The sequence below is a fragment of the Numida meleagris genome, chromosome 9, assembly GCF_002078875.1.
Source record: "Numida meleagris isolate 19003 breed g44 Domestic line chromosome 9, NumMel1.0, whole genome shotgun sequence".
Classification (NCBI taxonomy): domain Eukaryota; kingdom Metazoa; phylum Chordata; class Aves; order Galliformes; family Numididae; genus Numida; species Numida meleagris.
This window is the reverse complement of record NC_034417.1, coordinates 6,242,850-6,269,491: the sequence shown is the minus strand read 5'-3', so window position 1 is coordinate 6,269,491 and position 26,642 is coordinate 6,242,850. Positions and strand designations below refer to the sequence as shown.

Sequence of the window (26,642 nt, the reverse complement as noted above, 5' to 3'; positions counted from 1 at the left end):
TGCCATTTTTCCAGCAGCTGATATGTTTTTAAAATATGCGGACTTCAAATACGTGCACTTGGTGTGCTTCTAGTAGACCTTGCACAAAAGATCCTTTAAATAAAGGGAGTCACAAAGTTGTATGTGATCATAACTTACATTTGTAGTTTCTATGCTGGGAATATAATCTTAAAAATATTTGTAAGACATTTATTACAGTTTAGAGTCTTCTTTTCTGACAGTCTCTATTTGGAACAAAGTGTGTACTATTGATTCACAGTTCAGTCACTCTGAAAGCCCTCTGTGGAATGAAAACCCAGGCGCTTTATGCTTCTGACTTCTGAGAGCACTACTCAAAGGCATAGGTGGTAGGAAGTGCAGAAGGCCGAAATACAGCTCCCCTGGGGGATGTTTATAGCAACCTCGCCTATTTTCCTGAAGACCTGATTAGTAGTTTTGGAGGCTTTAAAACCTGTTCAGCCAGTAACAATCCTGATGTTTTCTGACTAACTTGCAGTCGGTAAAATTACATCACAGCTAAAGATTTACTTTAAAAAGGAGCAGGTAATTGCACAGATACCAGCTGAGAAGTTTGCTTGGTTTTCACAAGAAGCTTGCCTCAGAACTGATGTAGAGGCGTGCACTGGAATTACATGACATTTGATGCTGGCTTCCAGAAGGTGCTGTTTACTTTCAGAAATAATGAGATCACGCTTCACTTGAAATCTATGTGCTTTTTTTTTTCAGCTGTCATAATTTTAAGTAATTATTGAGTCTGAGAACACTCAAAATCCCAAGAGTGCTTTCAGATTTACTGTACTTAAGAGAAGTGTGTATTTGGAAACCCAGAGATGGGGTATGGAAGTAATTTGTTTCCTGATAGCCCTTTCAGCAGCTGCCTGGCTAGCTGGTTCTATCTGAGAAGTTGCTAGAACAGTTCTGTGTTAGGAAGCTGTTGTGTATTTGCCTGTGATTTGTAAGTTGTTAGAAGCGTGGCATTTACCTACCTCTGAATATGTTGAAGACCGGCTGCAGTTCTTTCACTTTGAGTAAATGGCTTCTCTATTTTTTCAATTTTGGCATGCGACTATTTTTTAGACACTGTAATAGTAATCTTAATTTTTTCCAAAGTTTTCATGCAAGTTCTGAGAACTGATTTTGTCACATAACTGCTTTGGATCACAACATTGTGCTGAATACCAGTTTCTGAAAGCATGACTCTTTCCATCTGCAGGCGCCATCTCTAACCAGACCTTGGTTAGTCTCTGCTGTTTCCATTATAACCATGTAGCTCAGCAGTCGCAGAGCTCTTGTGGATCTTTGTTACAGCAGTGCATCTTTCTGTGAGGCCAGGACGCTGTTGCTTACTGCAAATGGAAAAAGGAGCATATATCTTGTCATGGGGTAAAGCAGCTGAGAACAGTGTGTACAGGACAGAAGTACTGACTTGGAAGATACCTAATTCTTCAAACAGTTTTCTTAAAGAAATTAGGAGACTTCAAAAGAGATCTGCCAGATTGGTAGACTTCTGCTATTTCTGAACTGCCTAGCTCATTTAATTAATAAATTCTGTTGTGTTCAGTGTTATTGCAATAGTGAATAAATAAATCCATGGCTCAATTTAAGTATTCTAGGTAGCTCAAACTTCTCACTGCCATATTGTAGCTATAGAGAGGTTTCCATGTCTCATTATTAGGCTGGAACTTCAGCTACTCTTCCTGAATCTGAAGTGGTTTCCTATCAAAACTTTTCTCCAAGTTAATTTTGTGGGGATTTAGGGGGTTGCTTTTTTTTTTTTTTTTACCACTAATAGTTCCATTTTAACTTTGTCTAGTATAAGATTGTGAATGTCACTGAAAGAATAGATTTAAAGATGCTTCTGTAAGACCAGTATTTGTGATCTTCGTTTTGTTTTGGAAGTAAATAATGTTTATTAGTTGGTGCATTGCTTTTCCCTTTTCTACTTTTCTAGCTTTGAGACTGGAATGCATATGAACATAGGAAAAAATAAAGCTATGAAAGATAACAAACCATTCCTGCTTTGCTAGTCGGAAAGTTTTTGTTTTTATATTAAATGACTAAATTTCACTGTGTTACAGTTAATAAAACTCACCAGAATTGCTTGTAGTACACAGTAGAATGCAAATTTGCATAACTGAATTTTTTCCCTCTCTCTCTCTCTTCTGCCTTCTTTATTTTCACTTCAATATTGAAAATATATTTGCTACCTCTAATAGTTAGGTCATGTATATGGCAGGTGCACTTGAAGTTTTGACATACTCTCTGAAATGCTACATTTTAAGTCCGGGAAAAAAAACCTTGGCTTTTTTTATTCATGACAGCTCATGAGATGAAGTATACAAACTTTTCTTATTTCCTCATCAGGAAGTATTGATGAAGATGTTGTGGTGATTGAAGCATCTTCCACACCCCAGGTCACTGCTAATGAAGAAATAAATGTTACCTCAACAGATAGTGAAGTGGAGATTGTTACAGTTGGTGAGAGCTACAGGTGGGACTTGCCTCTCTTTATATTAATGCAGTTATGCTGAACACAATGTTTGTCACAAGGGCGGGGGGGGGGGGGGGGGGGGGGGAATGTGTCGTTAAAAGTCCGTAAGGTAATGTTCTGGAAAATCTAATCAGCTGATGCAGTTTTGCTTTTTGAATCATAAATGCAAACACACAAAAACCCACAGGTTTTCCAAAGTTGACGATGAAACTGGTAGGGAGTTGGTGAGGTAGCTGTAGTTAGTGTGACTGAGAATTGGAGTTTTGGGGAAGTTAAGATCTATAGTGAGATCATAGACAGGTCAGCTTGCTTAGGGAAATATCCTACTTCTATAAGGACACTGCTGCTGCAAATACTTTCATGTTTTTCCATGTCCCTGTGGAAGCTTCGTTCCATATTTGTCAGAATCTGAAGAAGCTAATGGAGGAGTTCCTTGGAGTGGAAGACTTGAAACTGTAGCGTACGTGGTACTGCTGGAGATGCATGCCAATTAAATACACTGGTTTGTTTGTGAACACGAAGGCAAAACTGTAGAATATGAAGAATGACTACCCATTTTTGACAAATGATGAAGGAATAGTAGGCAGTAAAATATAAAAACTTTCCTCATGTTTCTCATCAGATTGTGATTTCATTAATGTAATTTAACATTTAAAAAAACAGGTCTGTTTTCCTGCAAAAATCACTTCCATTGGAATAAATTGCATGTCTGACAAACCAATTTCATGGTTAAATTGGGTGTGTGCATAATGTGAATTCATGAAAAATACGAACAATTGGAACGAGTGGTATTTCTTTGAACTCTCACAAAAAAGAATGTCATACATTTTGTTGCTTACTTCTGTACCAGAGATGAAATGGGGGGAGGTGAGAGTAATCAACATTTCCACATTTCTTTATATTTCTTCTTTGAAGGTGTAGAATCATTTTTTTCTGAAAGAAAGCAAAAGCTCCAGAATAAGCAGGTGGAGTGTCAGGACATCGTTAGAAATGTGCTTCTAGAAATAACATCTCCACATGAGTGTTTGTTGAGAACAATCATTAAAACATGTGAAATATGTATGCTTGGAATAACTCAAGCTAAGCCAAGTTAATTTATTGGCCTCTTACAGCTCTGTGAAGCTTTATGGGGTTAAAAATGAGGGTTTATTAAACTAATTGCTTAAAGATCATCAGTTCCAACCTTATCGAAGATAGGGAAATTCAACTTTCTTCTCATTCCACCATCAGTAAGATATTTTTTCATTAAGAGCTATAAGAAACTTAAGAAAATTACTTCTTTCTTCCCTTGCCTTTTGTAACAGTACCACCAAAACAACAGCAGCAACCCTCTCGTTTATATTGATGTTGGTGTCGTTGATTTCAATGAGGAGGAGACTGAACCAATGGCGAATTTAAGTTTTAGTCTGTTCAGATTGTTTGATCTTGTAACATGCAGACTTCTCAAACGAACTGTTATTATTGTTACTATTTAAAGATCATAATGGAATGGTCAAATAACGTTTGAGCCTATTAAGCAAGCCCTTTACCTCAGGCTTCTGGACTTGAGTGTGGAAACTTTCAGCTGAAGGCTTCATGAAAAGATTAAAGAAATTTTGTGTTGAAAAATGTCATGATTCTATGTGATTTAAAAAAAAGTACAGTGAGAATAAAAAAATCCAGGAGGTTTTCCATGGTAAGGAAGAGTCTTAAATTCAGGTCTTGATCCCAAAACGTCTGGAAATGTCTCTTTTATGCTTTGAACATAGAGTAGTTCTTATGCAGATTTTTTTTTTTTTTGTGGTTCAAGCATATCTATTTTGCCAAACCACAATGTAAGGAACAAAGGCAGCTGTTGGAAGTCTTAATAGTAGTTCAGGATAAAATTGTAAATGCTGTAAGCAAACCAAATGTTATGATTACTATTTTAAAAACCCAGAATAATGTGCAGAGCAAAATAAATGGTTTCCTTTGTTCTCATGTTGTGTTCTTTTTTGTATAGATGAGAGAAATTTCTTTATTTTACGAAAGGTAGAAGTGTATTCTTGGATGAAAACCATCCTCTTCTGATGCTCTGTTGTACTACTGGCTCTTTTCTGTGAAACCCAAGGCTGAGCTTTATATGCCTGCTTGTTATTTCAACTGAATAATCTAGAACTAAAACTTTTTCAAAAAATGAGTTTAGTTGAATAGCAGTATATGTGCATTTAACAGAAGAATTTACAAAATGCAAACAATGTAAAAGAAGACTAGATTTGGAAAAGTATATGTAATTTCTGGATTAAATTGTAAAGCACTTAAAGGCACTTGGGAGGTAAATTTCATTCTGGAATGTCAGTATGACAAGCAGAAAGCACATACAGGTCCATTTAGACTTCCTCTGAATGCAAACTTTAAGTAAATATGCCTGCATGCAATTGAAATGTAAGCCAGTAAAGACTGTAACAAGCAAACCTGCAAAGTTTTTGCACTACCAGAAAATCCACTGATCTCCTTTATTAGTGAGTTACATAGGAGTGAAGGGAATACAGGCAGAATAGAAATGTTGACTGAACTCTATGGTGATTTGTGCAGTGAGTTTTGTTTGTTTTTAGTGAAGTCATTCTCTTTTCTTCACTGCTGAACTACTGAAGTTTGAGTGTGTTGTTTTTCCAAACTGTAAAATTGAGCTATTTGGTGTGTATAGGAGAGCCAGTGGTAAATATCATACAGTAAAATACCTTCTCCTTATTGAAGAGAGTCTCTTAGCTTAAACTTCAAAGTATCGTTGATTTGAGCATTCAGATTTGTATGACTAAATTAAATAGAATGGATGCTGTTAGTCTACAGGACAAAAAATCATCCATTTCCGTAGGAATGGTACAGGCATAGGATTTTCTTTTCTCAAGCTACGTTTCACTTGAGCTTTGTTAAATGTTACACAAAGCTGTGTTTATTCTTTGAGGGGACAAAGGAGGTAATATTCACAAGATAAATGTCCAAAGCAATCTCTAGACTTTTAAACTGAAGTTCAGAAATGATCTCTGAAAACACTGTCACAAATTAATACTCAGAAGAACTTAATATTTACAGGTTTTTATAATATTTACTCTTCTGTCATCATTCATAGATCTGCTGTTTCAGACTGCATAGGAGTAGTGTAGAATTCAGAAAATCTTAGATTTCAATAACAAAGCTGTAACGTTAGGGATAGTTACTGCTTAGGGTTTCACAGTGAGTTTAAATAAATTACCAGTACTTAGTTCATAGGAACACGTTAGATATTTTCCATTATGTTATCTGGTAAAGTCTGAAATAATGCTTCTAAATACCCTGCCACGCCGTGTTCAGTAGCCATGTATTTCAGCATAACCAAAATGCTTTTTTGTTCCTAAAAAAGAAAAAGAAAATAGCTTCTGAAACAGTGAGGAAGAAATAATAAATGCAAGATTTGGATTAGTACTTAAGGTGATGTGTTCTTTAAGGTCTCGTTCAACACTTGGACACTCAAGATCACACTGGGGACAAAGCTCGAGTTCTCATGCTGCACGGCCTCCAGAACAGCGGAACCGCAGCAGGATTTCCACAGTCATACAGCCACTGAGACAGAATGCTGCAGAGGTAGTGGACCTTACGGTGGATGAAGATGGTAAGACACGCTGGTCTCAGAAGGCTCTTCCTTATTTAGGAGCAAGATGATCAGTGTAAGGGGGGGCGGAATTAATTGTACTGACTCTGATGTACCATTTAATGGAAAAACTATTCTATACAAACAGATCTCCTAGCCTGTCAGAAAATCTTACAACTTTACAATATTAAAAGTTTAGCTGTTCTAGTGGATCTACTAGGTCTAACTTTTCTTCCAAAAACTGACTTGGGTGTGTCTGAGAGGTTACTCACCAGACAGAAATTACAGAACAGACTGGAACTACTACTTTAAAAATACACACTTCAGTACAGCATCATAAGAACTAGTACTGCTAGTGCTTTGGAGTAATAGTAGTTAAAAAAGAACCATTAAAGTGTGCTCGGTTTCTGAAATTGTAACTTCTCATTGTTTCCTACCATTAAAATCCAGTAAGTTTGCCGTTCAGACACAGATGATGATGAAAATCATCAGAGCAATTTCCAGGCATTGTCAAAAGTTGTGAAAGAAGTCTAAATCTGATGTGATGTTGGTAGTAGTTGTTTTGAAGGGAGTATGTATTAAGGTTTAACAGAAATTTTCTTTTGTTACAGTTCCCTCTCCGAGTGTGTCAGAAGCTAGTATCTTGCAACACATTCTTTAAGAATGTCTTGATTTTAGACACGTTTTGATTAGTTGCATGAGTGCAAGATCTCTTTCTGAAAGTTGAGCATGCAGTCCCATGTACTACGTGATCACATATCAGTGTTAAGCTACGTGTGTCCTGGGGAGAGAAAAACAACAGTGAAACAGAATTTAAGCATTATGTTTTTCTAAAAATATTTTTTTAAATAAAATCGGTGTGTTGGAATGTCTCATTAAACTCTAGATAACAGATGATTTTTTTTATTGTGATGAGTTGGAAGACTGTGTAAAAAGGGAGTTATTTATTCCATTCCTCACTGAGTTGCTAATATACTTATTAGATCTAGGTCTTGAATATAAGTTGTATTTTATTTCAAGACTTTGTGTAAGAGAAGAATTTGAAATGTCTTAATGCCTTTCTATTATAGCCATGCAGATATTTTTACTAAACAAAAAAAGGATGATCTTAACTTCTGTGACATCTTGTATTCCTAGGCATGTCACTACTCTGTCAGTAATGAGAAATTTCAAATGTAGTCAAAAGGAAATTTTTTGAAACTAAATTTGAATTACACCACCAGAAATCCTTTTTTAAAACTTAGCCTGTTCACAGTTGTGTAGTAGAGACCAAAATCTATCAAGTGTGTGGTGTATTTTCCCTCATCCTGTGAAATATATTGACTGCTTAATGTGTATTGAGACTAGAAAATGAGTTTATCTTGCTAGGGCCTGTAATACTGTGCATTTAGAATGGCTGGAGCTTGTAAAGCAGTTCAGCTAGTTTAGATGTTTTATGACCTTGCTTAGTTATCCAAAAGCTTTCCTGTGCTTTGTAGTCCTTGAAGGATGGTAAGGAATCGTAGAATAACTTAATTAAAAAATAGAAGAGTTTGTCTGTTATTTATGAAAGACTTCAGCAAATACGTGAGCAAATGTTCACACACAAGTAGAACAATTAACTTTTCTATTTTATACTCATTTTTGTGTTCTGATTTTCTCAGCATCTGGGAAGACTAGCATGTATTGTAAAAAATTTTAAACCTACAAGTATCAATTTAAAAATACTAACAACCTGTAAAGCTTACAGAACGTGAAAACTTTTTTTTTTTCCTGCTAGAGCCAACAGTTGTGCCAACCACATCAGCTGGAGTGGAGTCCCAGGTCGTGAGTTCTGCTTCCAGTAACAGTTCTAGTACGTCTACCTCAGAGCAGGCCTCTGATGCAGCTCCAAACGTCTCCACCAGCCAGCCCTCTGCAGCACCAGAGACAACTTCTAGTCTTCCCAATAGCAGCACTGCTGGTACTTCTGCTGGAGGTACAGAATTAGAGAGCTTTCTAAACTGGTTTATTACCTGCCGGTACAACGGCAGTAGAGGAGGCTAAGTAGATAGCAGTGAAAAGTTAAGAGTGGCTGTGAAAAGCTGAGAGGAAAAGAATCTGAAAAAGATGATTGATTTCACAGAATGTCAGAGATTGGAACGTACCTCAAAAGATCATCTAGTCCAATTCCCCTGCTGGAGCAGAAACACCTAGACTAGGTAACACAGGAACACGTCCAGGCATGTTTTGAATGTCTCCAGAGGAGGAGACCCCACAGCCTCTCTGGGCAAGCCCGTTCCAGTGTTCTATTACCCTCACTGTGAAGAAGTTTTTTCTCATATTTATGTGGAACCTCCTATGTTCCAGCTTGCACCCATTGCCCCTTGTCCTATCATTGGATGTCACCAAGATGAGCCTGGCTCTATCCTCCTGACACACACACTTATAAATGTTAAGAGGAGACTGAGGGGTGACCTCATTCTCCAAGCTAAAGAGACCCTGCTCCCTCAGCCCTTCCTCATAAGGGAGATGCTCCACTCCCTTAATCATCTCTGTGGCTCTGCGCTGGACACTCTCTAGCAGTTCCCTGTCCTTGAACTGAGGGGCCCAGAACTGGACACAATATTCCAGATGTGGCCTCACTAGGGCAGAGTAGAGAGGGAGGAGAACCTCTCTCAACCTACCAGCCACACCTCTTCTTATACACCCCAGGATGCCATTGGCCTTCTTGGCCACAAGGGCACAGTGCTGGCTCATGGTTATCCTGCTGTCCACTAGTACCCTCAGGTCCTTTTCCCCTACGCTGCTCTTCAACAGGTCAGTCCCCAACCTATACTGGTACCTGGGGTTGTTCTTACCCAGATGCATGACTCTACACTTGCCCTTGTTATATTTCATTAAATTTCTCCCTGCCCAACTCTCCAGCCTGTCTAGGTCTCCCTGGATGGCAGCATGGCCTGTCAGCCACTCCTCCCAGTTTTGTGTCATCAGCGAACTTGCTGACAGTGCACTCTACTCCCTCATCCAAGTCACTGATGAATATATAGAATAGTATTGGTCCCAGTACTGACCCTTGAGGGACTCCACTAGATACAGGCCTCCAGCTAGACTCTGTCGCATTGACCACAGCTCTCTGGCTTCTTTCCTTAAGCCAGATAGCAGTCCACCTCACTACCAGATTGTCCAGACCACACTGCCTTGGTTTAGCTGTGAGAATGCTGTGGGAGATGGTGTCAAATGTTTTACTAAAATCGAGATAAACCACATCCACTGCTTTACCATCATCTATCCACCTGGTTACGTCTTCATAAAAGACTAGCAGGTTGGTTAAGCATGACTTCATCTTGGTGAAGCCATGTTGGCTGCCCCTGATGACAGTCTTATCTCTGATATGCCTAGAGACAGTGCCAAGGATAAGTTGTTCCATCACCTTTCCAGCAATGGAGATGAGGCTGACCAGTGTGTAGTTAACAGAGTCCTCCTCCTTGTCCTTTCTGAAGACTGGAGTGACATTTGCTTTCCTCCAGTCCTCAAGCACCTCTCCCGTTCCCCACGACTTACCAAAGGTAATGGAGAGTGGCCTAGCAATGAATTCTGCCAGCTCCCTCAGCACCCACAGTACCTATGCATCCCATCAGGACCCATGGATTTATGGTTGTCCAGATTGCTTAATTGGTCCTTAACCCAGTCCTCATCAACAGAGACAAACTCCTCCTTGATCATGACTTCCTCTAGGGACTCAGGGGTATGGGGCTCCTCAGGACAGCCTCCAGCAATATAGACAGAGACAAAGAAGGCATTTAGTAACTCTGCCTTCTTTGTATCTTCTGTCACCAGGGCATCCACCTCATTCATCAGTGGGGCTGCACTGCCTCTAGCATTAGTTTTATCTATGGTGTATTTGAAGAAGCCCTTTCTGTTGTCCTTGGCCCCTCTTGCAGTGTTTAATTCTAAGGAGGCCTTAGCTTTCCTAGTTGCCTCCCTACATTTTCTGACAGCAGTTTCGTATTTCACCCAGGTGGCCAGCCCGTCCTTCCGTGATCTGTAGACTCTCCTCTTCCACTTGAGTTTGCCCAGCAGTTCCCTGTTTAACCATGCAAGTCTCCTGGCTCCCTTTCTTGACAAAGATGAATAAGGTTGTGCAGGAGCATTCTGCTTCCACTTACTGAGATGGGTCAGTTATATCTGAACAACAGCCATGTCGTTAGTTTCTGAGGAGTTAGACTATAGTTCACTGGGAATGGAATCTTCCATTACAGTGTGTTGTAGAGTTTTTTTAAAATGTGCGTTGCGAGGAAGTGAAGGATGCATTTAAATTCCCTGAACCTGTAGGTGAAAGCACATCTGTATAAATATATATAGAAACTGACATATATGAAAGCTGTTTGTAGAGATAGCACTGACAACGTTACTGAGACATGGCTACTCTTCCCTTTCCTTCAAGTTAGATGACCATATTTGCACAATAATTTGAGAACACTGGATCAAGATAGGTCTGTTTGTACTAGCCACAGAGACAGTCTTTCCTCCTTTCCCTACTGAACACATATCTTAAATGATTGGAATAATAAGGCAAGCGTCAGTTTAATTCCTCTAGTCATTCCCATGAATACGTCTACCTGAACCATTCATTTTTGGTTCATTTGGCAGGCATAGTAAAATCTTTTTTTTCTCTTTACTCCAGACTCTTACTCCAACAACTTGTTTTGTTTTAGTCTAGATCTGTTTTCCAACCAGTTAATTATTTAATAATGAAGTACAGTTTTGATACTGCTTTTTGGTGATCAGCTTTACTAATTTCTTCGATGTTGACTTTCTTTAATTTCAAGATGATATAAGAAGAACTGCATCTAATACGACACTGGAAACTGGCCCTCCAGCCATGCCACGGTTACCATCATGCTGCCCTCAGCATTCTCCATGTGGAGGATCTTCACAGAATCATCATGCGTTGGGGCATCCACATACAAGCTGCTTTCAGCAGCATGGCCACCACTTTCAGCACCACCACCACCACCACCACAACCCTCACCCAGCAGTTCCCTTGTCTCCTTCATTCAGTGACTCCAGCTGCCCTGTTGAACGGCCTCCTCCAGTGCCTGCACCTTGTGGAGCAAGCAGCAGTTCTGGCACCAGTTACCATGACCAGGCATGTTTCATTTTTATGACTCTTTCTTTGTGATTCAAAGTTATTATTTCAGTATGAAAGGTTAGGATAGGATGCCGAATTGTGGATTGTTTCACGTTCTGTAGCAGATACTTTAGAAGGGAACTAAAAGGAAAAATTGAGTTATACTGTATGGGCACAAAAGGAAATTTAACAAAAACTCATAACTCGACAAGTAATCATTGACAACTGATGTTCTTTTGATGACTGTAAGATGGTATTATTTTAATTTGCTATTTATGCAGAGCAAACATAAATACTTTGCAATATACTGTACAGATTGTAGCAGTTCTCTAAATAACTGTGTTGCTTTAGAATTGAATGTTTCTTCCCTTAATATTCTATTTATGAAAGGAAAAATTGCTTTTCTAGAATTATTTTATTTTTAAGACTTTAACTAAAATCACAGCTCTAAAACAGAATGGTTATAAATCTTAAGAAGATTGCTGTGGAACCATAATTTACAATGTGTGCAACTATCAGTCTGTTGTATGTTTTTCAGGGTAATACGTTAGGCGCAACTAAAAGTGCCAAAGCTTGTTGTTTGTCTGCAAATAATTTAATGCACAGTAGCTCTCACATACATGCTGATTCATCTATCAGAGTATGCTTTTCTTTTTTGCACGCTACAGTAGAATGAGTTCAGTCTTGTTGCCAGATTCAAGAATTTAGGAATGAGAAATGTTAACCGTATCTAAAGAATGTTCCAGATTCAAGTCTTAAAGCTTAAGTTTTAAATCTGGATTCCAATTGCTTGGGATAGTATTTATGCCTATTTTTAGCATATTATGTTTGAGGAAAAGTTTGCTTTTAGTGTCTGAAGGACTGCTTGAAAAAAGATGATTTGTTTATGCAGCAGGCATTGCCAGTAGACTTAAGCAGCAATGGTATAAGAAGTCATGGAAGTGGTGCTTTTCATGGAACGTCTGCTTTTGACCCCTGCTGTCCTGGTTCTTCATCTCGAACTGCAATTTATGGGCATCAGACTGGTGCTGGCCCAAGCCAATCACTAACAATAGATGGATATGGATCAAGTATGGTAGCACAGCCACAGCCCCAACCTCCTCCTCAGGCATCGCTTTCTTCCTGTCGACATTATATGCATTCTCCTTGTAAGTACTGGCTGTATGGGGGGAAGAGGAAAAATACTCTTCCCCAACAACTTATTAAAAGTTGTACTACCTTCTTGCTTTGATTTTAAAACTGTTTTAAGCTTATATAGAGGGATTAAACAGAACTAATGGGAAGTTAAAATATTTTCTTGTGGAAGTAAGTTTTTGAGTGGCAGATCTTAATATTCAGACTTCAAAAAATGTATTTCCTATGAAAGTCATTATTTGTATTTTAGTAGTACTTTTTTGGTTTTTTTTCTTCCTCCTTCCCCCAGTCCTCAATGAGTTCTGCTTGAGCAGACTCAATCAACTCTCATTTGATTTCTTCTGTTTTATTGTGTTTACAGAATAGTAGTCTAGAGGGGAAAAAGTAGAGTATTTTTTACAATCAAGTAAAATTTCTTACCATACAATGACCTTTTAAGCATTTATCACAGGTAGATACTTTTTTTGACAACATTAGCAAGTAAAGTAGTAGTATTTGAAAGTGGGGGTTTGTAGGAAATATCACTGAAATCACACATTCCTATGCTGCCATTGTTTATGTTGGTGTAATAATATTGAAGCGCTTATGTGAAGGTGCTGTTTTTACAAGTTTAGTCCAGAAACTGCTTTTGACAGGATTAAAAGTTGCTGATGTTTTCATTGCAGATGCTTCTTTGACCAGACCTCTTCACCATCAAGCTTCTGCATGTCCCCATTCTCATGGAAATCCTCCTCCTCAGCCACAACCTCCACCTCAAGTAGATTACGTTATCCCTCATCCAGTGCATCCTTTCCATCCATCAATCTCCTCTCATGCATCTTCTCATCCTGTTCCACCTCCACCACCAACTCATCCTTTAGCCAATGCAGCTGCTCCGATTCCACAGCATCTTCCAGCAGCACACCAGGCTATATCCCATCACATCCCTGCAACAGCTCCTCCAGCACAGAGGCTTCATGCTCATGAAGTGATCCAGAGGATGGAGGTCCAGAGAAGAAGAATGATGCAACACCCAACGTATGTCACAAATGTACTCAGAACAATAACTAAACATATAATTCGTTTCTCTCAGGTTTGTAAAATACTGCATGTGAATCTCAAATTGTAATTGCATGGCTAGGAACTGTTAGTATTAAAGCGTGGTAAGAAGTGTCTTTACATGCCATTGCAATTGAGTGAGCATTAAGACTGAACTTGTTCCATTACTTCTCTCAATAACATCTACAGGTGAGGAAAGAAGCCCAGTGAATGGGGCACAGAAAAGAAACAAAGCTTATGTTTCTCTTGGCCATTAGTTATGCTCTAGATGACCGGCTGGAATTCCTTTTTATAGCTGAACAGCCTAGAAAGTACATCATAAGCTCCTTCCAAATACGTTCCTTGAAACTGTCTTTTGCCTATTTGATACTGTTAAAATCCTTCTTACATAACTAATACTTTAAAATAAAATTAACTTACAAGAGACAGTTTACCAAGTTTAATAAAGATTTAAATACCTACGTACCTTTACTACATCTTCATGTCTTTAGAGGAAAATGAAGAGACTGAATAATGCTAATGAGAACATGACCAATGTTGATTCGTAGCTTCGGTGGTACTGTTTAGGAGATACGACTGTTGCTAAACTAGATCTGTGATGCTAGTATCAACAGAAATTGGGTCAGTACTGGCTTGTAATTCAATCACAATGTAACTGAAGTTGTTTTAATTTTAGAGATAATGTTTTTAGATAGCTAAGATTTCAAGAATGAGCTCTCTAGTTGTTTCTTCTAACATAAATAATACTGATAACTAATGTGGAACTGATTTAGAAGTTAATGCTGCAAAAAAAGTTTTTAACCGCATCTTTTGAGGTAGTTTCCAGATAATTACAAAACAAAAACCTGTTGACAATAACTCTGACAGTGGCATGATGGATGTGTTTTTGTTTTTCTAGGGAAAGTCAAGTATTACCTTGCTTTCTCAGTCAACGTCAATTCATTTCTAGCAACAGCTTATGGGATAGCCTTTCAGCTTGTTTACCTTATGACATAATGGACTTCTTCAGGATTGCAAGTAGAGAGTGGTTAGAGTCCTCGCTGTTAGGTCTCGAATGTTGGGTAGAACAGCAGAAGGAGCGGATGGCAGTGTATAAAAGTTCATTGCCTGTGAATACCACACAGCATTTCTATTTAAGATCTTTGTTAAAATATGTTGTTCCAAATTTTCCCCATACTAAGGTGATTAATAAACTGAACGGAGGCGAGACTAGAAATTGGTTTTGCCTGTAGTTCTATTCCCACATTTGTATGTACCATTTGCAGGAAACTAATGCTTCTAACATAATTTATACAAATTTGACAGATTTCTCTGGAGAAGTGTCAGTTTACAGTGGTGAGAATAGTATGCCATAAATAACTTTTCACTTTTCTAGCTCTGTAAATGTACCAAATGTCTAATCTACTCTATCCAAAAGTTTAAGGTGGAATCAGAATGCAGTCCACTGTTCCTAATAAAATACAGTCTGATATGAAGGCAGCTCTTACTACTTGAGCTATGATGTGAATATGTTTCAAGGGAAATGTCCTCTAACTAGTGTATTCATTTTTCCCCTAATGATTTTTGCTGTTACAGTTTTACTAGAAATAGACTAAGATGTGGTTCTGTAATATTGCCACAAATGATTCTTAATCTTGACATGGCCACCATGTGCATCTGCACTTGGATTACATTCCTATTCTACAGTTCGAAATTAGGATTAAACACTGCCAGCCTTTTGTGATTATGTCTACCAGGTGAAGACCAGATCACAGTGTGACGTGGTGCACACAGTGTATTGGTGGTACATCCCAGTGTATTGCCATATATGAAATAACACGGCCAATTTCACATTTGAGTATTGAGTCAGCTTCTGACTTTAGATATAAATTGAAATTAAAACATTTTGGGGAAAGTTAGGTGTATTTTATTTAATTTTAATTTATTCAAGTAATTCAGGTGGTCACATTGACTAAAATCTTACTGACTCAACACCAGCAAGTATGTTAAATTAACTGTTGTTGTTTTATGTTGTTTAGACGTGCTCATGAACGACCTCCTCCACATCCTCACAGAATGCATCCAAATTACGGTCATGGACATCACATTCATGTGCCTCAGACAATGTCTTCCCATCCTCGACAAGCTCCAGAGAGATCTGCCTGGTTAGTAATCAGATACTATTTTAGTTCTTTGGGACTTAGGACAACAGACCTGCTGTTAAATGCTGGCTGTGACTTTAAAACGTGCTGTGTGCAGCTGTAATTTAAAATTCATTACACCTTGATATGGCTTTGAAATGTTGCTTACAGCACTCAGTATGTTTAACGTTTCTAGAGCTTTATATACGTTGCTTTTTAAATGGAATTGAGTGTCACTGGCGGTAGGTAGTTTATTTCAGTAAATGATTTTAAAAGAAGTAAAATGTTGCTGAATACAATTCTTGTATTTATATTCATTGTAAAATAAGATTTGGATTTGAGTCGCAAACTAATTTATTACCTCTCATCCGTATCCAGGCTTACTTAAAATTGCATCATGCCCACCCATGAAGGTTAGATTTAAGTTCTGCTATATATTATCTGCTAAAAAGTACTTTTGCACCATTAGGGAAGAAGTGCGTAAGTGGTGGCTTCTGTTCTCACAGCACATGAACTGCAGAGAAGACTCCATGCTGATACTGCTCAGCACCATAAATTTTTATTGTCTCTACTAGTTTATCATAATGAATCTTCATGTCTGATTTTAAACCTGGTTTTAGTTAGTGGTAGGGTTAAAAATATTTTCAGCAAAATTTGAATACATTTATGAAAAAAAAATGTTACTTAACACTGTTACGGTAGCTGTGCTGTAGTTTAATGCTGTCCAAAGTAAGGGAATTGTTTTGGAGGCAAGATGTACATCTACTGTAATGCCACTTTCATTCACGTGACAGGGAACTGGGAATTGAAGCTGGTGTGACTGCAGCTACCTACCCTCCAGGGCCCTTGCATCCTCACTTGGCCCACTACCATGCACCTCCTCGACTTCATCACTTGCAAATAGGAGCTCTTCCTCTAATGGTAAGGAGATGGCATGTGAAAAATCACGATCATTGATCACCAGAATTATTTTGTTAGGAAAATTATTTAAAGAGTTACTGTATTTATTTAGACGTGCATATACTCTTGCAGATGTTAGTGGTTCAACTGAAGAAGAAAACAATCTGAAGTTTTTGCATTGCTCCTAGATACAGAGCTAGAAGAACAGGCTCATGTCTAATAAGTGAAAATAGTTCAGGACACTAACATTTCTAACTTCAGCTCTTGTAAAATGGAACATTTGAACTAAATTGTCACATGCATTACACTGCATTGACCCTCTGCATCTGATTTTTTTAAATTTTTGTTTGTTTTTTTTTAATGAGCTTTACGTTGTTAAAGGTACTAGCTTTCCAGTGCATAAGGGTTGGCACTGGTGCTTTATTTAATTTGAAGGTTTGTATATACATTTCGAATTCTGTCTAGAGATTTGGTTGTTTCTGAATAATAATTGGTGTTCATCAACCTTATGCCATATGACAAAGTAGTACAATTTTGTTGCGTGAAGGATTACAAGCAAAATGAATTGTGAGGGTGAACTAGTCCCACATACTAATTTGTGGCTTTGACAGAGTATTAGCTTTGAAAGAATATATGTAGGTTTATGTAAAATATTTTTAATTTTCTTTAATGAAAATTCATGAGGACAAAAATGCAGAAAAACGGAGTATGTTTAGTTTTTCAATGTGGTATTCTGTGTGGCTAACCTATGTTATTTCACCCTCTCTAAACTAGATTACCTAATCAAAATTGTGGGCTCAGCTATAGACAAATGCTAAACTTTTAATTTAAAATCAACTTGCGAGACTTGTCCATCCAAAACTTCGGTTAGAGGCCAGAACTGACGTCTAGGTATTGAATTGTATATTTATAACCAGTACTTTAATTGCTGTATTTTTGTACTGTTTTTACATTGCTTATGCCTTGCAGCTTAATCAACATAATAATCCTCAAGTACTTCCCTAATACCTGTAGAGTTTGTAATTCCTTGCTTCATAGCTTTTATGCTTACTATAGACCTTCTAGAGCACTCTTAGAATTCGGTATTTTTGTATAGCTGATGAAATTCCTATTGTATAACCTTACCTCTTGTGCATCACCTATATAGATCATGATTTTTCTGCATTCTTCCGTTGTTTTTTTTTTTTCATGTGGCCAAAAAAAAGTCTGTCTCTTTCACGTTTATTTCATGTAGCGTTGTGTAACAGATAACATCAGTTGCTCTAGATTCTTGGTGAGAAAAGGCCCTTCTAGTGGTTGTGAACTGTAATTGCATTAGGAGGCCGCAAGTTAAATGTATGTCTATTTCATCTCACCTTCTGTCAGGGTTAATAAGTCAATTATTGCATGTATTTCCACTGTTCCTCTGAAACTTCTAGAAATTTGAGAGTTCATCTCATCCTCTTGTTAATGTTTTGAGAAGCTTCTGCTGTATTTTAACTTTCAAAGAGGTGTGCTTACAAGTAAAAAGTTACGCAAGTGAGTAGTTCAGACCCCCCTGTTTATCTTACTGTTGGCAGTAGAATGGAAGAATGCTATTACAGGTAATATTTAGAAGCATTTGCTGAATGTGTGATAAAATACTTCAGGGAGTCTTGCCAAAGAGCTGCTATTACTAAATTGTATGTCAGATGAGCAGAATTATTCAACTCTACAAAAACTTGTGCATGCATTTTTTAGGGATGTCTAATTCTAATAAGTCGTTAATGAATCCCTAGATCAAGTGGTATTGGAAGTTGTTTTTATTTTGAAGTTTTGTACGTGTTTTACTGACATGTTTTGCAGTATGTAGACATTAGTAAGCAGTGCTTGAATGTTTGGGATCTGTTTGGAACTCTGCTGCAACCAGATGAAGTGTTAGGCTTTGAAGTTCAGTTCTGACTAATTTGAAATGTATTCAGATTAAACACTAGAAGAACATAAAGGCAGGCTAGAGCATTACAAGCAATGGTATATAGAATGAGCTCAAAGCATTACACGTGCCTTTTGATGTTCTACCCTTCTATGGCAATAATGAGAGCCAAAGATTTCTTCAGTTAAATGTACGTGGAGACTTGTCAGCAAAAAGAATTTTACCAAATATGAAGCAAGTACTGTAATTTTTTCATGTATTAAAAAAACAAAACAACAACAAAAAAAAGACAAGAAAAACCCACAACACTAACTGGATATCAACCAAAAGTGCCATTTTGCTTTTCATTAAAGAGCAGCGGATTAGAATGCTGCTGTCACCAGGGTCTTTTCATTGTAACTGTAGAAATTGGGGCAGGGAAGCACAGACTGAACTGTACTTAGAATCACTCTGCTAAGACTGGCTCAAGTCATGGGGAGTGCTTTCTTATTTCTGTAAGTACAAACTGTACTTAGTAATTATTTATAAATCTCATTAATTGTATTCTTGGTGAAGGTGTCATCAATTGTTGATGTTCTAGTCTTTATTTAAAAAAAACCAGCAGTCCTTTAAAGTAATTCATGCAGTAGCTCAACTAGAAAAAATCATTTGAGTTTAATCCACTTTCCAAGAGTAGTGCATCGTCTTGTAGGCAGTCTGCATTTTTTTTTTCAAATAGTGTTTTGTAGCTGAGTTTGCTCTGTCAATTAGTGTTATTGTGCTCTTTGTGTCTGTAGTTTCCATGGAAATAAATAGGAGGCTCTGCTTTCAGAGCCAAGGCCTTGTTTCTTTCCCCTTTCATTTTCACCTCTCACTGACTGCGGTCATTCTGGTATCACAGACTTGCGATGTACCTGACTGTTCCACACTCTAAAAAAAAAAAAAACAACAAACTTGCTGTGAATTACCAGAACAGTCAAGGCTGGAATTTGATGTAGCTATTGTAGCTTAAGGAGAACCATAGATTTAAATAGCCTTGAGTATCTGCAACAAACCTGTGTTTTTCAAATAAGAAAAATGGAGCTTTGTATGCCAGCTGGTACTTTTTTTTCCTAATATAAACTTGAATTAATATTCTTCAGCTTTTTTGTATGAGCTATTGAGGAACATTCATTTTTTGTTCCCCTTGGGCACAGATAGTTAGGTCTTTAGCTGTGCAGCATGTATTAAATGTCCCTTCCTGCAGCGTCTCTATGAAAACTGCAACTTCTCTGTGTTCTAATTCAGCTTATTAAAATAGTAATAATCAACTTTACTTATTTTCGAATGTATCCAAGCAGCTAACTGGATAAGTGTATTCTAATTTGATTTTAAAAGCTTGAAAGTCATCTGAAATGTAAGCTATTGAATGAAAGGCTGAAATGTACTATTTATCTCACCTAATACAATGTGAAAATCTCTTTGCTGACAGTGGCAACTGAAAGGCAGAAGAATCCTGCAAACATGGGAGGAGCTGAAAGCAGGATAGCAAGGAAAGCTATCTTTCTTGTAGGCTATTTCTGCTTCAGAATATTTGGGTTGTAAATAGTTCAGACTTGACCTTGAATTTTCAAGTAAATGCATTTTTATGTTGGTGGGAGGAAATGTTGATAGCAAGTGCAAAACTAGAAGCATATGATGCTTGTTCTACAGGAAACAGTTTTGGGCAAACTTTTACTGAACTTTGCTGATTCAGAGTCTACTGCTTAAAGCATGTGTTGTAATTTGGCTGTATCCAAAAGCACAAATACAAGCACTCAACGCAGACTGGTATTAGTTTTAAGTCTTTCATTCTTAAGTTCACTTTCAAAACTTAATGAAAGCACACTTCCATTTGTGCTTAACTTTCCTGAAGCTTTTTCAAGAGAGCAGAAATCTTCAGTTTTGCATTTGATGCCCGATAGTAACTGTTAAATGAGTAGTGAAGGCATAGTTATTAGTGTGAAAATGTATTGTGTCCTACCTGATGCTTCTGTTGAGTAAATTCGGTTGTTTGTTGCAGTATGTGCTCTGAGGAATTCTTACTCGGTTTGGTGGTGTTAAAATTAGCATGAGTAGATTTCTGAAAGAGTTTCTAGCAGCACAACTCCTCCCAGTTAGGAGACCTGAGTACGTATCACTGCAGTTGGTAAGCTCTGACCTTTGAGGCAATTGGAGCTGTAACTATTGCACGTGCTAGGGAAACAAAGGCCTTTGTACAATGTTTGGCTTTGTAAAAATGATTTCAAACAGAATCTCTCACCCCGCTGATTCAATCTAATGTATGAAGTCCTACTTGTTGTCATTAAATGTTTCTGCTAGGAGCCAGAAACAACAGAGTGATGGCAGAGGTAATTTGAGACTGGCTCAGTTCCTGCCCCAAGCAGTTGATGGTTTGTTTACACAGTTCTGTGGGGTTAGTGAAGGTTGCCATATTGTGCTAAGTCACTGTGATCTGAAACACCTTGCACTTTGCAGTACCTATAGTGATGCTGTACCTGTGTGTAAAATACTTTTTTTTTTTTTTTAACAAACTGTTTTCAAGTCCTGGTATGTAGTGAAAACAAGGAGGGAAAGGCAATCTTGAGGCATGGATTAGTTTTGGGGGGGATTTTCTTTCCTCTAAGTGGGAGGAAACTTCTTTACAGTGTAGTAACAGGTAGTTAAAACCTGCAATTGATGCCAATCAGGTGAGAGCCTAGGGAAAAAAACAGACAGCAAGAGTTACAGTGTGGATGAGTGAACTAGTTCTTCAGATGCTTTTTCTGTAGACAGAAAACAAAGAGGGATTATGTGCTGAAATGGATAATGGATCATAAATCACTGGCAATCTGAGAGAGATTTCTTAGAATGTAGTTTCTACACATGGTTGTATTAATGCAGTCTCCCAAATTCAAAAGGAAGTTCACAGTTTATATTGTCAAGTGGTAAGACCTATGTAACAGACATATTTGCATAAAACATGTAGGTGTACAGATGAATATAGAGATCTTGTGATGTAAAATTCTGTATTTGCAGAATCCCGTCTGAACTGCTTCTTATGGTCCTTGTATCGGTGCACTCTACATATTTAAGGAAATTAATTCTCCTGATCATTTTGGTTTATTAGCCTTTTTATTAAAAATTGCCGCTGGTATGCTTCTGTTAAAACATCAATACCATTACTCATTTGTCATGTGAGGGGCAAAATGCAAGAAAGAAACCTTGCTGTGAGGGTGGTCCTTGTTATTTTGAATACCTTTCTGCTTTTCTCCATGAAAAGCACTGGTGTTTGAAGTGCCCATAGGATTTATTGCTGATTACCAGTATTTTGTTCACTGCTTTTACATCTCTAAATATGCAAGAAAGTCAACAGATGCTTGAATATAGTGTATGTAGAAAAGCCTATGACCAGACTATTAGACTTATGCAGTTTTCAGGTGTTACTTTTATCTGCCTATAAATTTGAAGTGTCTAAAAACATTTAGTTGTCTTGGGTAAGGTAAGGAGATTGGCTGTTTTCCAAGGGGGAATGTTAGCCTTGTTTCTTCCATGGTATCAAAAACTTTCGTTTAAGAATCTGTAGCAAGTATTTCTGATAACTTCATGCGTAGTTTTTAGGGTGTTTGTTTACAAATACAGGTAGATATTTATGGTGTGTGTATACAAAGCAGGTAGAGGTTTTCCAAGCTGGCAAGTGATGCCAAGAAATATATAAGGCAGATATGGAGCGTTTACAGTAGAGGATCTAGTCTCACTTCTGTTTTGTTTCTGGTTATATTCAGAGAGCTCAGAGTGATGTGGTATTATGCTGTCAGTTGAAATTGTATGCTCAAGCTGAGGAGTGAAATGAGTGATTCAATAAAAGCAAAAGGATCTTAAATTTTACAAAGTGAACAGTAAAATTCTGGAACTGTTCTGAATAGGTTTAACTTAACATCTGCTGTTTGAATAGGTACCAGACATGGCGGGCTACCCTCACATCCGTTACATTTCATCGGGATTGGATGGAACATCATTCAGAGGCCCTTTCAGGGGCAATTTTGAGGTTTGTAATAGATCAAAACTAGATATATGCCAAAATGTGTCATGATGGAATACGGGGAGGGTGTATGGTAGATCTAGTCCTATATGTAGATTTAAAAGAATAAAGAAAATAACTCTTAATTCAATGAATGATCTTGCTATCATGGACTAGGAACAGATGCCAAAAGCATCTTGAAAAGTCAGTCAACAAAAGATGTCCTGGTCAGCGTAGGTGTAGGTGGTTATATACTGACTGTACATCTTGGTCTCCTCCTTCCTTATCCTGCTAAGTCACATAATGTGTTGGTAAAAAGTACTGTTGTCACTGAATAACTGTGCTAAAGCCCTCCTAGTGACGGTGAAACTTTGCAGCTTTGGTTCTGTCTTGTTTTTTATGTAGTGCAGGAGGTTAATCTGTTTTTTTTTGTTTGCTTGTTTTGGTGGTTTGTTTGTTTTAAAAAGTATCAGATGCAGAGAGTTAATGAGCTAGTCCACTGAAAACCTGTTCAGTGACATGTCATGCTTCTAGTAAACTCATTGCTGGAGAAAAAGAAATAAGTTACTGTATTTCAGCTTAAGCAACTTTTTTTTTCCTCCCTCTTAAGCCTTGATGACTGTAAGACTAGTGTGTTTTGGATGTGTTTTCCTCACTTGACACACAAGTACATGTAAACATACTCATAAACATTTCTAGCAGACAAATCGTTTTTGATTCTTTTGCTATTATAAAGTGTTTCCCTGTGACTTAAAATACTAGGCAGTATTGGGTGGGTTTTTTTTGTTGTTTTGTTGTTTTTTTTTATGGAAACCCATCGTTTTTCCTCTGCAGCATACCCCCTTTTTTGCCTGTATTTGAATAACTAGGACATGGAGAGTTGTCTATCAGTTCTGCAAATTAGTTAGAATAAAATTAATATATATTCAAAGCATTAGAAATATGAGTTCTTACACTGTTTATTCCTTTGACTTTTTAGGAGCTGATTCACTTGGAGGAACGATTAGGCAATGTAAATCGTGGAGCAACGCAGGGAACTATAGAAAGATGCACGTATCCACATAAATACAAAAAGGTGAGGATTTCTCAAACTGTGGGCTGTGATATTTTCTCAAAAAGGAGTTACACTTATATTTAGCTTAGATCTGCTGAAATGTGAACTTCAAAGAGCGCATGTTTCCTTTATCTTGCAATTTCAGGGATTGTAAGCAAAGTGTACAAGCCACTTCCTTCAAGGAAATAAAAAAAAATGTCACAAATAAAGAGCTGCTGTAATGTGTTAAATAATGTATTGGCATTAATACTATGTATCTAAAATACAAACAGGTCAAAGTATAGCATGTTGGGTTTTTTTGTTTTTAAGTTGGTGCTTATACATGCAGATATCACCTTAAAATAAGGATGATGAGGAGTGTCATCGTTTTCCATAAGTATTCTGTATCATGACATCATGCAATGAAGTGGCAGAATTGGGACAGCTGCTAAGGAAGAACTACAGTTCCCAAAATGCTCCAGTCCTTCCCACGTCGTTTCTGGGAGGGAAGCAAAGTGATGCAGTGACGTAAGGGCGTCCCTTTCTGCTCTGCCCCAACAGGCCTTACAGCATGGTTAGGAGACACTTCCTTTCCCATCTGTTTGATTTATTACTCTTGATTCCTTTTATATTGCTTTATAGCACATTCTTTTACCATTCCTTATGAAATAGTTTATCTCAATCTCCTTCTCACTTCTCCACTGGCTTCCCCTGGGGAAGGGGCTGGGGGTGGGAGTTAGGCCCTGCTGTGCTGAAAAAAACAGTCAACCTGCAACAGAAACTGGCACCCAACATGGGGCACCGATAGCGACTGAGATATCAGATCTGCTGGATCTGCACTGCCATTTTCAGCAGAAGTTTTGGCACTCTGCCAACTTGCTACTGTTAGCTAAAAAGTTTTTTTTTTCTCTTTTAACACAGTTTTTTTTTTTTTAAGGGATTGCACATAATCATACTTCAGATTGTGTTACTTAAAACATACTGGATATTTTTTAAGAAGGTCACTCTTCTTTGAGGCTGTATATATTTATATATATGGGAGCTTAACCTCGCTGGTGGGGACACCCATCTGGTGCTTGTATACAATGTAGCACAATTTAAGCATTAAAAATTACACTCCAGAGAGTGTTAATGATTTTCCTTCCTCCACTGCCTTCCCAGGGAATCTGTTAATGGCATGAGATGTTTAAACAGGTTTTCCATTTTTCCTCCTCCCACATTTTTCCTTTTCTTCCCCTTGAAATTTTTGCATATTTCTGGAATGTCCAAAATGGCATAATCATATTGTTATGTTTCCTGAATGTGCTTCTCATTATTAATATCGCACAGGCATCTGCCCCAAAGTTGAATAATATTGAGCAGCTGGGGGTGTGGAGGAATTTGGGAGAAAACTTAGAGAATTGGGCACCTCTGGTGTCGTGGAGCTTTACTCCCAAACACCTGCATTGCCCTGAGAGTTTAGGCAAGTATTTAAGAGAGGAGTATTGTAACTCCAGCAGATCTAAGGAAGCACAAATTATTTGGGGCCTGGCTTACACCTGCTGAGCCCTGTTCAATACTATTCAAGGGAAGGAGAGTGTCTATGAACCTGCAATGTAGGCTCAATTGGATAAAAAACCTGTGTCAGTTGCCCCTGTAGAAGGAATAAAGTGGCTGCAAAGATCATCTCGCTGAGAGAAAAGAGGAAGGAGAGGGAGAGGAGGAAAGGGAGGAGAGGCTATAAAAAAAACCATGACAAGGAGTAATCGTGTCCTAAAGAAACTGAAAGCTAGGAGTGGGGAAAATCTCTTCTTTGAGAGATAAAGGGGGGGAAATGGAAAACAAGCTATGCCTTGTAAGCTTAATGGGCCCAGAAGTTTAAAGGTGTAACTTCCACAAGATTCATAGCCAAATTCGTACCCAGTAGTTTGCTTGGGATCCTTGGAAGCTCTGATCATTTTTCATCAGCATCTTAAACCTTCTGTGCAGAGTAAGCTGCACTTCTTCTCCAGTCAGTATAATACTCTTTTCAGTTGTCAGGTGATAACTTTACTGCGCTTTCGAACTGTGCATTTTACATTGAAAACTGTGTTTGGTAGAATACCTCAAGCAATGAGGGGGACAGGGAAATAAGAGTGGTAAATGTAGATGAGGGAGGAGGAAGGAACAGCTGAAGCTTTCAGAGTGGCTTCTTCAGTATTCAGAATAAGTATTTAAGAGTAGAAATGTGCATTCTCTCCTAAATGCATCTGTTTGGGTAAGAAAGTAAATAGTGGGCTTGAATTTTGCTTTTTCCTGCATGTCACAGTAGTGGCATTCAGATGCCATCTTCAGCCACAGCAGTTAATAACTTGTCCAGCCGTTACTAATACTCTTGTGAGCAATGCAATAACTACTCGTTATAGCTAAATTGTCAACAGGCTTTAATGATACCTTGTCAAATACAGTAAGGCTTTATTTTAAGTTGACATGTAATAAACTGTTCATGACATCTACCAGCTTGGTTATCTTAACCTTCCCTGTGATTAGGAAGGCTGTCACGTTTTTAATCTGGTACAGAATTTTTGCAATTTACATTCTCTCAATTGGAGATTATTACAACATAATACAGAATCCCATCCACATTTATGTAGTGTTCTTTCACACTTGATAAATAGTGATTTTAAAATATTATGTTTGAGAGGATATTTCTTCCCACCTCATGAATGAAGATACTTACACATAAAAACAAATAAAGACTGATTGCCACAGTACTAAATAGATTAACAGTCCGGTCACAAGAATTAATTAAAACTGAAATATCCAGTGATTTTGCTCCAAGCACTACTTCTTGATTCAGTTTTGTTCATATGCATTTGAATAAGTAATAACTAAAATGTAAAATAATTTATGAAATATTTAAAAATAAGCATATTTTGAATATGTACTAAAAGCAGATTTTACTCAGTTTGTCAATAATGTCATCTCTACTAATAAGGTAACAACTGATTGGTTCTCACAGAGGAAACTGCACTGCAAACAAGATGGGGAGGAAGGAACAGAAGAAGACACAGAGGAAAAGTGTACCATTTGCTTGTCTATATTAGAGGAAGGTGAAGATGTGAGGTAAATAATACCTCTGAGTATCATAATATAGTGCTAAAATTCTGGCTTTGAGACCATAGTTGGATATGGCACGCTACTCTTTGCAACACTTCCTAGTTTGTGTTAAAATTAAACATTATCTGTCTTGGCAACTAATGAATATAAGTTTTAATGTGAAGCACTGATTACCCCGTTTGTATCGGTTTGGGGTAAAATGTGGGTTCTTTTCTTACAGTCTCCCATAAGTTCACTGTCTTTTACCACAAGCCCTAACTGATACCATTTTTTAAAATGTTA

The 26,642-nt window shown here is 37.7% G+C and overlaps 1 protein-coding gene across 11 annotated transcripts in view; it reads left to right on the top strand.

The window, feature by feature from the left end:
* The window catches only part of RNF111 (ring finger protein 111), a 53,337-nt gene that overhangs the window by 23,435 nt on the left and 3,260 nt on the right, over positions 1-26,642 (top strand). For 6 of the 11 annotated variants that reach the window (XM_021407766.1, XM_021407755.1, XM_021407762.1 and 3 more), the window contains 11 exons: positions 2,365-2,491; positions 5,935-6,098; positions 7,837-8,034; positions 10,868-11,187; positions 12,062-12,317; positions 12,969-13,320; positions 15,360-15,485; positions 16,256-16,382; positions 22,184-22,276; positions 23,229-23,324; positions 26,239-26,366. In XM_021407766.1, coding sequence (XP_021263441.1) covers positions 2,365-2,491; positions 5,935-6,098; positions 7,837-8,034; positions 10,868-11,187; positions 12,062-12,317; positions 12,969-13,320; positions 15,360-15,485; positions 16,256-16,382; positions 22,184-22,276; positions 23,229-23,324; positions 26,239-26,366 — 1,987 coding nt within the window. The remainder of the gene's footprint in view (positions 1-2,364; positions 2,492-5,934; positions 6,099-7,836; positions 8,035-10,867; positions 11,188-12,061; positions 12,318-12,968; positions 13,321-15,359; positions 15,486-16,255; positions 16,383-22,183; positions 22,277-23,228; positions 23,325-26,238; positions 26,367-26,642) is intronic. The other 5 variants (XM_021407763.1, XM_021407756.1, XM_021407758.1 and 2 more) reach the window with 5 other exon arrangements.